General features: G+C 38.6%; 1 protein-coding gene across 1 annotated transcript in view; it reads right to left on the reverse strand.

Moving 5' to 3' along the window:
* Positions 1 to 12761, reverse strand: part of SLC5A12 (solute carrier family 5 member 12) — a 53785-nt gene that overhangs the window by 3482 nt on the left and 37542 nt on the right. Inside the window, exons 10-13 of the mRNA XM_036879083.2 lie at positions 8721 to 8788; positions 7104 to 7190; positions 4139 to 4305; positions 1049 to 1152 (exon numbers count right to left, since the gene is read on the reverse strand). Coding sequence (XP_036734978.2) covers positions 1049 to 1152; positions 4139 to 4305; positions 7104 to 7190; positions 8721 to 8788 — 426 coding nt within the window. The remainder of the gene's footprint in view (positions 1 to 1048; positions 1153 to 4138; positions 4306 to 7103; positions 7191 to 8720; positions 8789 to 12761) is intronic.

Consider the following 12761-nt stretch of genomic DNA (forward strand, 5'->3'; position numbering starts at 1 on the left):
TAAATCCTATAAACATGTATGATCTTAAAGCCTCCACTTGCCTTGTGTGGGTGGTAGAGGAAGAGTCACATAACCTCAAACTTCTACCCAAAGGCAACTCTGAGTAAGAATTTAATCCTGAACCAAACCATGCCCAAGGTTTCAAACAGGGAAGACGTTTGTCTCTTAAAGGACCACAAAAGTATCAAACACTCCAATAAATAATGTCGATCTGTATGTAGGCGGAAGCTGAGCCTTGCTGATATGAAAGAGTTCTTTGCTTCAAATAGATTTAGACTTGGTTCCCTTCTGGACACAAATTGCCTTTAGGAGGTAGTGGACAGTGAGAAGTCAAAGTTTAACCTGTAGTTCTTATGGGAAAGAAGGTTAAAAATGAAAATGGAATTCAAATTAGAAGCTCTGTATGCCCCCAAACAAGGTGTGATAGTCTCTTTACTAAAGAAAACCTTGGAGATCAGGCATCAGTGGACATCAACCTCTCCTGATTGAAACCAGGTTTGTCAACAGAGATTATTGGACTAAGAGGGCATATTTTGTGAAAAAAGAGAAGGTCAAAGGGGATAAAACCATTTCCTATGATGAATGGAAAAAAGAGGTTAAGGCTTAAAGAGGAAATGCCACTAGTTATATTATAACTTTGGGTGATTTTGGAAAAGGATCTCTGTCGAGTAGGTTGCTGAAGGCTGGTGAGGTAGTTTAGGGGAAACTCCAGTCTTTTCCTGAGATGAAGGGGAAAAGATCCACATAGTTAACCTTCCTTACTGATTGTCATATTACAAAGGATTTTTCACACTTGGGCCTCCAGGGCCTATGTGTCAAAAAATCTTTTTTTTCCCACAACATATGGGGAATATTTTAAAAAATATGCTATATATATAAAATCAGGGGGATGCTTTTGCAGTCAGCTTGGAGAGAGTAGACATACCTGTCTGGGAAGAAGGGCTTTCTATGATGGACCCTGAATCATACCAGTAAGGCAACCCCCTAGTCCACCAGTGCATGAGATGAGCCATATCTTCCTTGGCCCCAAAGAAAGGAAGGAACCAACCTGTTATGAAGCTGATGATTATTCCTGCAGCCATGCACCCTAGGCAGCCTACTGCACTGTAGTAAAGGTAGGAGACTGAATACCAGGTGTCAGCAATTGCAGGTCTGTGGAGGACAGCAGCACATGTCACTAATTCCATGACTTCTGAAGTTACAATCCACAGTGACTTAGGGGCAGCAGAGGGCTCATTTTAGGGCCTGGTATCTCCCCAAATTCCAAAGCTTACCTTTTTGTCATTTGGTTATTTTTTTTTAAGACTCAGTTGTAGAATACTTAGTGCTCTGCATTCCTCTTAATCCAACCCATCCTTGAATTATGAATATTGCAATGTATGTACTGAATTAAAAGACATGCAATGAGGACTGTGCCTGTCATTCCTTTTGTATTATTTATTCTTCAGAAATTATCAAGCTCAGATTTAGTTTCAGGAATTGTGACAGATATTGGAGATAAAAAGGTGAATATGCCACAAAGGGGGGTTAGTGCCTAGGTGGAATAGGAACAAAGGATTCTAGGAGCATTTAAACCAAGTATCAAACCCAGGCTGATGCATCAGATGATTTCCAAGCTCATTTAAAAAAATGATTCATAGTTCTTCAAGCAAAGAAGGCCATCAGGGCCAGGATTTAGCATGCCAAGAAAAGAGGGTAGGATAAACACAGGCAGAAAGGAAAAAACAGCATGGTGGACTGCAAACCATAAAGATGTTCGTATTGTTTGCCCTTAAGATTTGTGGGAAGGAATGGTTCTAACTAAATGAAACTCAAAGACAAATGGAAGGAAGATAATCGCATGCTCATACTAGATAGCCAGGACCACCTACCCAGGACCACCACAGTAGCTTCTCTATCTGCTATGCAGATTTAAGGAACTAACAAACTAGCAAAATAGAATGCCCTGGTGGTCTCTGTAAGAAAAGGAGGTGGAAAGAACTCTTCAATTCCTGGGCAGTTTCAAACTTGTTTGAATCAGGAGTGATAACAAGTAGAGTCCACATACAGACCTCACTCAAGGGCACTTAGTTAGCACTTAGCTCCATCCCTAGTGGAGGGAGGCTTTTGTTACAATGTCACCAATGTCCTGTAATTCCACTGCTGACTCTTAGCAAACAAAGCCCAAAGGCAGTTTGCTTAATTTTACACCTTAGGGAAAACTGTCCATTTACAATTGACAGGTAATGAAAAATGTTACATGCAGACGATCGCATTCTCTCAGAGCTAGCCATCTCACATCCATGTGAGGGCTTGCTTTTATTTTTTAAATAGCTAGCCTGGGAAGATGATTCCCTTTCCATTTGAAAACACCCCCTCTTGCTTAGCACCATGTGAGAATACAAATGCAATTGTACTAGAGATTCCCTTTTCTAAGCCAATCATATCTGCTATACCTGGGGACCTCTTCCCTGGGCTCAGAATCAATATTGCAGATCTGTGTAGTATCCTTAGTAAAGAGAGGTCCTTTCTGCTTGCAGAGATGGGCTATAAATTGCAAGTAAAGAAAAGTCCTGTTTTCTGGGGTGGCAAAAGGGAGTGGAAGAAACAAATATATTGGCTGCTTCTTTCATGCAGTTTTATATAAAGAGGATACAGACAGTGTCTAGGCTGCCTTAGGAGATAGTGGTTTCTCATCTTGCTGGTCATTTTAAGCATGGGCTTCAAGATGTGAGTATTGTATAAATGTTTTAAGAATGGAAGTATCATTGGTTTAGTTAACTTATTAAGGTCTTTTAAAACCTTGAGAATCTTTGAAAGCTGAGTCAAAAATTTAATGGAGGAATGGGGCCCTAATCTAGCTCTTGAGTGAGGAACAGATGCCATCAGGAGGTAGAAATAGAGATTAAAAGTCATTCCTTTAAAGGGAATAGGTTGATTACAGACCCAAAGGTGGGAAGAGTAGAATGTGCATAATGAAAATGTAATAGATTCTAGAATAGAAGAGGAGGAAGAGTGGGTGATAATATTGGAAACACAGGGTAGTTTCAACCCTTGGAAGACATTAAACCCAGAATAGTTTGTCCTTTTTCCTGTAGGCACGTGGATTACTGAAGTTACTTCAGTGTACCTTTCATGAGTTCACAAATGTGCTTCAGGAAAAGAAATCTAGTGACAGTTTGAATAGGATGGATTAACAGGGAAGAAAAAGGGAGAAATGAGGGAAGCCAATAGTACAGACAGGATAATTTTCTTTCCTGGATTTTGTAATAATGAGACCAGCCTCAGGAATGACAATGTAGATGGAGAGGATAGGACATGCCAGTCCCAGAGAGATCTACATAAATGTAATTTTCAAGATTTTCTGGTAATTTTTAAAGGACAAGACCCAGAGAAAATAGGCCATATACATGAAAGTATTGATAAGAACCAGAAAAGGGTTGTAGAATTGAGGTATTTTTCTGGGTACAGTGACCACAAATCCTGCATTTCTTTGATTTGCCCCTACACACAATTAGAATATGAGAATGTGCATTAATTAAAGCCAGGTACAGTGAAATTAACTGTATGTATTCAATCCTGTTTCATCCTCTCAAAAAACCCAGTAAAGTAAGTATTACTACCTTCATTTTTCATTCAAGAACTCTGAGAATTCAAGGATTGACAAATTACTAATTTAAGCAAAGACACAGTGAGCATAAATGGCCAAACTAAAATCTAAATCCAGATGTTTCTGATTTCAAAGGCCATGGTCTCCCCTGCATTCTATTGATTTCCTGTATTTTGATAATCAATTTACTTATCCCACTCAGTATGTCCATAATCATTCCCTTTGTTGCCTGTTATACTCCAATCCTTTATTCTTTTAAGAACACTATGATCTTCCTACCCTATTTTCAAACCCTCCTTACTTTTCCTGCTTGCACTCATACCTCTGATTAACCCATTTCCAGGTTCACTCTTGCACAGCAAATTCAGAGGAATGGATGTCTGCAGAGAGCAGCAGCCCAGGCAGGGCACTCTCCAATGTGGGCACTGCCTGGAGGGGGTCTCAAGGGAAAGCGAGACCTGTCTCATCAGACTTATCCCTGAAGAGTGCATCTTCCTCTCACCCGGTTGCCCACTCTGGGACTGAAGTCCATCTTTAAGGTCAGCATACCTGCTGGATAGCGTTGGAGGCACTGATTCTGTCATATTCGACGGGGTACACTTGTCTGTCGATAAAGGCAAGGGCCATGTCTTGGAGGCTGGTGCAGGATAAATGAAGGCCCCAATGGCCACCCAGAACGACAAGGTGATTCCAGTCAGAAGACCTCCTAGGGCACCCTTGATGAAGGAAAAACAAACAAAAGGGAGTTGATGAGAGATTTGACAAAAGCTGTTTGCCAAAGAATGACCTGAGGAGGGCCGTTCTTCAGAGAGTTTGGCTGTTCGCCCCAAACTGTGGCCACGTGTGCTGGGAACAGTCCCCTCAGACTTCCTTCCAGCCCCAACAACGCAGCTGTATTGGGAGTAACTTCTTCAGTGAAAACTCTGGGAAGTTCTATCGTGCTCATTATATTTGGATTGCTAGAAGGGTTTTTTTTTTTCCTTTTGGCTTCTTCATCTCATCACTTAAAAATCTGTTGAGAGTTGTACAACATAACAACTGTAGTTTACCCCGCTCTCTGGTATACATGGAAGTCGTTAAGAGAATAAATCCTAAGTATTCTCATTACAAGAAAAAAAGCATTGTTTCTTTTTTCTTTTTGTATCTTTGTGAGATGATGTTGACAATTAAACTTAATGCTGTACCCACTTCACAATATGTTAAGTCAAATTGTTGTGCTGTATTCCTTAACCTTATAGGGTGATGTATTCTCAATAAAACTGGGAGAAAAAAATCTGTTGAAACTTCAGATCTCAGTAGAAGAGTTTCAGAAGTTTGGAAAAACCTCAGACAATGGAGATGGTGTGCTCATTTTTCAGGGACAGCTACTACAAGTTATTATACATAAATTCTTACTCACATATCTCTTCCCAATTAATTCTGACAGAATCCTCAAATCACCAGTTTGAATCTTTTTGTTTGAATCTAAACACTAATGTGTATTTACTAGTCCTGTCATTTAAGGTTTATATTTCTTGATAAACAGTGGAAAGTCCATGAGTCATTTCTCCTGTAAAGGAGACAGAATAGGCTTGCAGAGACCAGACCCGCTGGAAAATAAAGTTGGATTGCCCTCCACAGGGTAGCTGGGCCTTCTCTGTGACAGAAAATAAGTTGGTGGTTTGTCTGTTTATTCAGGCAAAAGACTCCTCAATAACAGCGCCAGACGGTTTTGTTCATCATCTTGGGAAACTAAAACAATGCATATGATCTGAACACGTGTTATCCACAAACGTCTAGTAAATATTTTAGGCTTTGTGGACCATACAGTGTCTGTCACAATTACTCAGTTCTGCCACAACAGCACAAAAATAGACACAGACAATACATAAATAAAGGAGAGTGGCTGTATTCCAGTTAAACTATTTATGGGCACTGAAATTTTATTTTCATATAATATTCATGTGTCAAGAAATACTGCTCTTTTAATTTCTTTCCCAACACTTAAAAATGCCAAAACTATTTTAAGCTCCCAGGCCATACCCCAAACTAGAGTTGGCTAGACTGGGCATCATGGATGTAGTTTGGCAGCCCCAGGCCTACCAGTAAAGGGTGAATGGATTTCAACAGAAGGATCAACCCTTGCTGATCTATAGTAGTTGCCTAGAGGGCCACGCTGAGGATTCTGAAGTTCCATTCACATTCTGTGGAAAGACAGCCAGTGGAATCAGCCATGGTCTATGACAAGGGGGAGGTGACTCAAATTTGTCATATTTACCTTCCATTTAGAACAAGGTGGTTTTCCTAAGTAGAAGGACAGTTATTCAATAACATAAATGACAAACTGATTATTGAAATGCACTAAGATGATTATCAATCACCTACAATAAAATGTTAAGTTCCTAGCTTATTAGAACTCTGGGTTTCCAGTCCTACAAGTTCCCTTATGTAGACAAGTGAATCATCAATGTCTCTCAACTCTCCCAGACTTAGCTCCCTGGACTTTAGCAACTTGGAAATGTATGCTCCACTAATGAAGGAAAATAATGTAGCTAATTGTTAGCTGTTTTGTAGTTAGGATTTTGCTTTCCCTCATCAAGGGCATAACTATCCTTGTCAACCTCAAGAAAACTTAATTAAAGAAAGTGTCTCCTAAGAAGACTGCACAGGAAGTAATGTAAATTCCCAAATGTTCCCTTTCTTTCTTTACCTAGCTCCTCAAGATTTATCTAGAAAGAGGCAAATAAGGGTCAGGAAGCCTAACTAGGTATACCTTGTGACTCAGGCTTTATCAAGCACTTTACAATATATTTGAAAATATACATAAAGTCTGCCTTTCTAGAGTCTAAAGATTTTCTAAAAGTAAATGCATGTAAGTGTATAGATGGGAATAAAGTAAAAATGGCAATTTTGCTAGGTTGGGACAATTATACGTTAAATATTTTTTAAATGTTACCATGTTATTTTTCCAAATAAATGTTCATTTTGATTTATACTTAACTACATAGTCATCCTACTAAAACTTTCTTAAAGATATATTAGTTTGTCACCCAGTAAAACCAGTTAAATCCAGCTGTCAGAATACACCAGGTTTGTCTCCTCTCCCCTTCTTAAATCAATTAATCAACTTAATTAAATAAGCCATAATTTAGGTAATAAAATATAGGGGAAAAAATGAAATTTAAATTTTAAGCTATTTCTGAATTAAAATCTGTTTAAAATTTTATTTCGTGGGCCCTAAATTTGGAGAGGACAATTTAAACCCTGAAGAATTAGCTTTGATTCCATGACATCTGATACTTCATGACCCCCTCTTACTTTCATCACTTTCTGGTTCTAAAAAGGTTTCACTAAAGTCAGAGATAGGAGGGCTTGGGTTCTGTTTAGTTCTATCCTGGAAAGAAACCACCATTTTCTCTTCCTGACAAAGACAACTGGCCTTCCAAGGAGATGTGAAAGTTGAGACAGGAAAGAGAAAATCATTGGGGTTCAACCCATTAGCTGGGAATCATGAAGAGGGGTACACTGTGCTTACCTTCCAGTTCACAAAAGGGAATATGATTCCCAGAGAGAACAGGCCCAACATTGGTCCCCCGCACATGCCATGGATACTGAGGGCAGCCTGTGGAGCAAAGCAGATCAGATAAACACCTCCACTCCCCTGAATCCATGAACCACCAGGGACCATCTCTCTCTCTTGAATCTGGAGCCCTTCATACCTCAAATAAGCTTAAATTGCAAATATCTCTGGAAGAAAACAGTTCAGACATTCAAATTCTCACTGGATTGGGCATGATGATACTTCTTTAGAGTAAATAATGATTATATAGAAGGGGAAAAGAAATGTGCTATAAGACATCTGAAGGAACTTGGAAATGTATGCCACACTAATGAAGGAAAATAAACCTAAAGAGGTGCTGCTGAGGTCACTACAGACAAACTCACCATCTGGCCAGTTCTGCTATGTGGATGGGTAGATACCAAAATGCTTCAAAAAGTGTAAAAAGATTATCAATCATCTACAATAAAATCTTAAGTTCCTAGCTTATTAGAACTCTGGGTTTCCAGTCCTACAAGTTCCCTTATGTAGACAAGTGAATCATCAATGTCTCTCAACTCTCCCAGACTTAGCTCCCTGAACTTAAAAATGGAAATAACGGAACCTAGATAAGTAGTCATTGGAGGGATCAAGATACACCACTCTATAAAGCACAGCATATTCTACAAAAGTCTGTGATTACTATTCACTCACTCTTACTTATTTCTTCATGTAAGCAACATTCTTCAAAAACCTATGCCATGCCAAGAAAATCAAAAGGGCATTGAAATTATGCAAAGATGAAAGGGGAATTGGGTGGTATGCAGTAGAGTCGGAAGACTTGTTTATCTAATGCTGCTTTGTGAATTGAACAGCTTGGGTGTCAGGGGCTCAGGACACTTGGATCATAAATCTGACTGAGCCACTTCCTAGCTGGGAGAACTTGAGCAGATATTTGCACTCTTTTTTGTAATCCTCTACAAATGAAGATGTAGAAAGAGATTATCACCTTTGAGGCTCCTTCTAGTGCTGACATTTTATGAAACTGGTGGGTGGGCATATGAGAGAGAGTTCAACCTGGATAACTGGTGGAAGTGGGCTCATGTCCCAGCTGCACCATTCCTTCATTACTTGACTTAATGTCAGTTACTTCATCTCTGCCTCTTAGTTTCTTCATCTGTAATATGTGTACATTAATCATGCTACTTAGAGGAAGTGACGAAGATTAAATGAGGTAATACATGTGGGACTGTATCAAGAACATGAAAGTGTTCTGTTAATGTCAATTGTTGTTAGTTTTGTTTTGTTTTGTTTGCTATTACAAGTGTCATTAGAACTTTTATTTCAGGATCATAAATTCTCAGATCTGGATTTTAAAAGTTTCTAATTTTATTACAGTTTCTAGTTTTATTACAAGTGACAATATACTTGTTACTGTATCCTATTACTAGCTTTCAATAGTTAGTAATTTTGGTTGAAATTTTACATATATGTTTAATTAGAACCTGGTATCAGGGGGTCTCAGCATTCGGGACTTGAAGAGGCAAAACATTACGAAAGAAAGGGGTAAAAAGTGGCTTTGAAATCAAATGTGTCTTTTCCCTCTTTCTTTACCTGCACAACAGGCCCCAAGAGGGATGCAGCCACAGCCATGGAAGTACATATCATGCCAAACAAGAGACCTGAAAGAAAGAAAACAACATCCAACTGACTTTGAGGGATTCCTTGAACTCCCGCTGAGGGTGTTCTCTGAGGCAAGCCCTGTCGAAAAGCATCTCAGTGAGATCTGCCCTCCCCAGTCAACCATCACAAGCCCCAGAAGGGGAATTAAGAGACTTTTCTCCCAGGGTTATACTTTCCTAGGCCGGGCAGAATGAGCTAGAAACCAGCCTGAAGTGTTTCCATCTCCAGTATTCACAAAGAAAGCCGTCATGTAGAAACAACAAGAAAATGCGGAAAGAGCACTTGGTCTAGTCCAAATGAGTGGGAACTAATTCCAGTTTAACCACTTACCAAAAATCAGCTGAAGGAAAAGTTACCAGCCTCTCTGGGGTTAGGATAGTTTTTCATCTTTAAAATGGTTAAATATTTACACATTTTACCTCGTGAGTTTTGCAAATCTGGAAAAGTTTTCTGTTCTTTTCCTTTAGTGCTTTATTCATACCATCCTTATGACCTTTAGTATATGGAAAAATGATTTGTTTGTTCACATTTCTGCATTAGAACCCCATAATGGCCATTAAAGCACTGCACTCTGAGGATTCATGCACAGAGCCTCTAGGATCAAAGGCGCTCACTGACTGACACAGTGGCCATGTCTTGGTTATCTTTTTAAGATGACAACTTCTTTTAAACCATCTTATACAGAAATAATTGTTTTACATATCTTTGTTTAAAAACCATCTTCAAAGTGCATTCAATTCCCATTATAACCCTTAAACTGAATAAGAGAGGGAGAAAGAGACAGAGTTGGAAATAGATATGGACAGAGACATAGTGAAAGAAATAACAAGAAAGTGATTTTGTTTATTGTATGAAATTCTGTCTCAGAGACATCTCTAGCTTAGTTCCCAACGTGACTACTCAGTGTTATCGCATACTGGCCATATGTCAAGCACTTTACTAGATGCCAGGCCTATATGGTCAGAACCTGATTCCTGCCCCAAAGGTCTCACATTCTAAGAAGGGACTACACATAAATTAATTTACCCAACAGTGCTTGTCATATAGCAAGTACTATGTGTTTATCGTCATTATTATTATTGTTATTTTATTTCAGGTTTAGCATATGATAATCATGAAGTTTATTATCAAGAACTGATTCTCAAAATGGTGTGAGGCTAGGAACTTTTGATGCCATAATTTTCAACTTCTCAGTAAGACATAAAATTAAGGAAACTTATAATATTAAAAACCAAATTTGATTAAGACACTTCTAAATTTGTCCCATTCTTTTTAAAGGTGATAGATTAGACTGCAGAAAACAATTTTGGCCCTGATTCTGTATTGCTTCATGAATAAGAAGACATTTTCTACTAATGGTTGCACTCTTTCTGGGCCAGCAATGATCTGTTCAAACAGGAATCTAAGCAACCTTTCCTCATCCAGGGTTTTTACTTTTTTGTGTGTGCTGACTAGAGGATTGATTAAGCCCCCATTTCCCCAAAATCTTTATATTTCCACTAGATTGCAATCAATAGCACCTTCAAGGCAGGAAGCTTAGGGGAAATTGCTGGGGGCTCCATAGAGACCTGGAACAAACGGCCCTACAGACAAAACAGTCAGTGTGGGAGGAGGGAAAGCTCCACAGATGCAGCAAACGCTGTGGGTTTTCCGGTGCTACATCGCCAGAGGATCAGACAGTAAACCATGGGCACAGAAGTAACTTCTATGTCAAAACAGCGAATTCATGAATATGTGCTAGAAATAGGGATTGTACTGGGAGTAATGCCTATCTACCTGCTATTTGCTCTAAAACATTATGCAAGGCAATTCAGCTCTGCAGTTAACAAACATGTGGTCAATGCCAATCTCTCCTTTTTCAAGAAGGAAAAATATAGAAGAAATAAGGGATCCATGGCAAAATGTTGCCAAACAAGGGAATGAATATATTAACCTAAAAACTCAAATACAGAGTGTGCTGTCTGGAAATAATTTACTTTAGGAATCAGAAAAAGTATTTAGACACTGTTTGGCAATCTCAATATGATGCCAAACAACATAGACTCAGTGAAGCAAATAAGTACAAGCCAAGAGAAAACAAATGAGATGGAAAAATACCAAGATAGGGTGCAATCAATAAGTTCAAATGAAGATAGATCCAGTTGTGATAATGAAGGACTATAAGGAAATTAAAAACTGATAATAGACCAAGTACTTCAATGCATAGGTTTTATCGAAGAGAAATGAAAACATGTTTACAGAAAGACTTGCATGAGAGTATTCATAGAAGTTTTATTCATAATAACTTCAACCTAAAATAACCCAGGTCCATCAATAGACGTGGAAGTTTAAAAATCTTTGGTGTATCCACACAATGTCTGACTATTTGGCAATAAAAAGGGATGAACTACTGATACACAAAACAACATGAATCTCAGAAACACTGTGCTGTGGAAGGAATCTTTAATAAAAAGTATGTACTGTTCTTTATGGGATGAATAATATCCCATTGTGTATATGTACCACATCTTATTTATACATTCATCTATTAATGGATACTTAGGTTGCTTCCATATCTTGGCTATTATAAATAATGTGCCTATAAATATAAGGGTGCATATATCTTTCTGAATCAGTGATTTTGTTTTCTTCAAGTAAATTCCTAGAAGTGGAAATACTTGGTAGAATGGTATTTCTATTTTTTAGTTTTTTGAGGAATTCAATATAAGATTGCATATCAATGATACTTCAATAAAAAGTAAATTTTAAAAAAGGGTATATACTGTGTGATTCCATGACATTCCAATATGACATTCTGGAAGAGGTAGAATTAATATATGACAGAAAATGCCTGAATAGTGGTTGCCTCTGGAGGGGAGTGGGAGCAGGGATAGGCTGGAATAAGCAAGAGAGCTTTCCATGGGGATGATGAAGATTTATGTCTTTAGTGGTTGGGTTACTCAGGTGTATGCATTTATCAAAACTCAGCAAATGTATAGTTAACATTCACCCACTTAACTGTTAGTAGATTTTACATTAAAAAATATAAACAATTATTGAATTCTAGTTAATAACATTCATGCTAAAATAATTAGGGGGGCCTGTACTGATCTCTGCAATTTACTTTTAAATGTATCAAATATGTGCTGGATTAATGGATGGATGGAAAGCTGGAGGGAAAGTGAAAAGGTAAATTTAGAAAAATATTAATGGAGAATCTAGGTGGTATATATATGTGAAAGTCCATGGTGAAAGTCTTTAAACATTGCTGTATAATAAAAATGTAAGGAGCAAAACACAATAGCAGAACTAAAATCTTGATTGTTAAGAGATTTACTTCATGGAAAACTCAAAATAACATTGAGAAATAACCTGAGTTCCTAAGTGTTCAGAAGAAAAGGACAAAGTTATAAAAATAAGAGAGAAAGTGAAGAATATAAAGAAGAAAAAAACAAATTAGAAGAACATTTAAGAATAGGGAGGTGATAATCTATTAAAATTTGGAGGTAGTAACTGCAGTTATTAGAAAACCACTTCAAAATTTGAGAATCAAAAAAAACATTAGTCAATGGCCAGATAAGTGACTTACAAAACAGAAACACACAAAAATCTGCACCTTACCACACTGATAATAAACAGTTTAGAAGATATTTTGGGAGGGGGCGGAAGATGGCGGCGTGAGTAGATCCCCGGAAATCTCCTCCCAAAACCACATATATCTATGAAAATATAACAAAGACAACCCTTCCTAGAATAAAGACCAGAGGACACAGGACAATATCCAGACCACATCCACACCTGAGAGAACCCAGCGCCTCGCGAAGAGGGTAAGATACAAGCCCCGGCCCCGTGGTAGCCGAGCGCCCCTCCCCCCAGCTCCCGGCGGGAGAAGAGCAGGCAGAGCGGGAGGGAGACGGAGCCCAGGACTGCCGAGCACCCAGCCCCCGCCATCCGGGCCAGAGTGCAGGGCGCTCGATACTAGGAAAACAAGGC

The sequence above is a fragment of the Manis pentadactyla genome, chromosome 9 (genome assembly GCF_030020395.1).
Source record: "Manis pentadactyla isolate mManPen7 chromosome 9, mManPen7.hap1, whole genome shotgun sequence".
Classification (NCBI taxonomy): Eukaryota; Metazoa; Chordata; class Mammalia; order Pholidota; family Manidae; genus Manis; species Manis pentadactyla.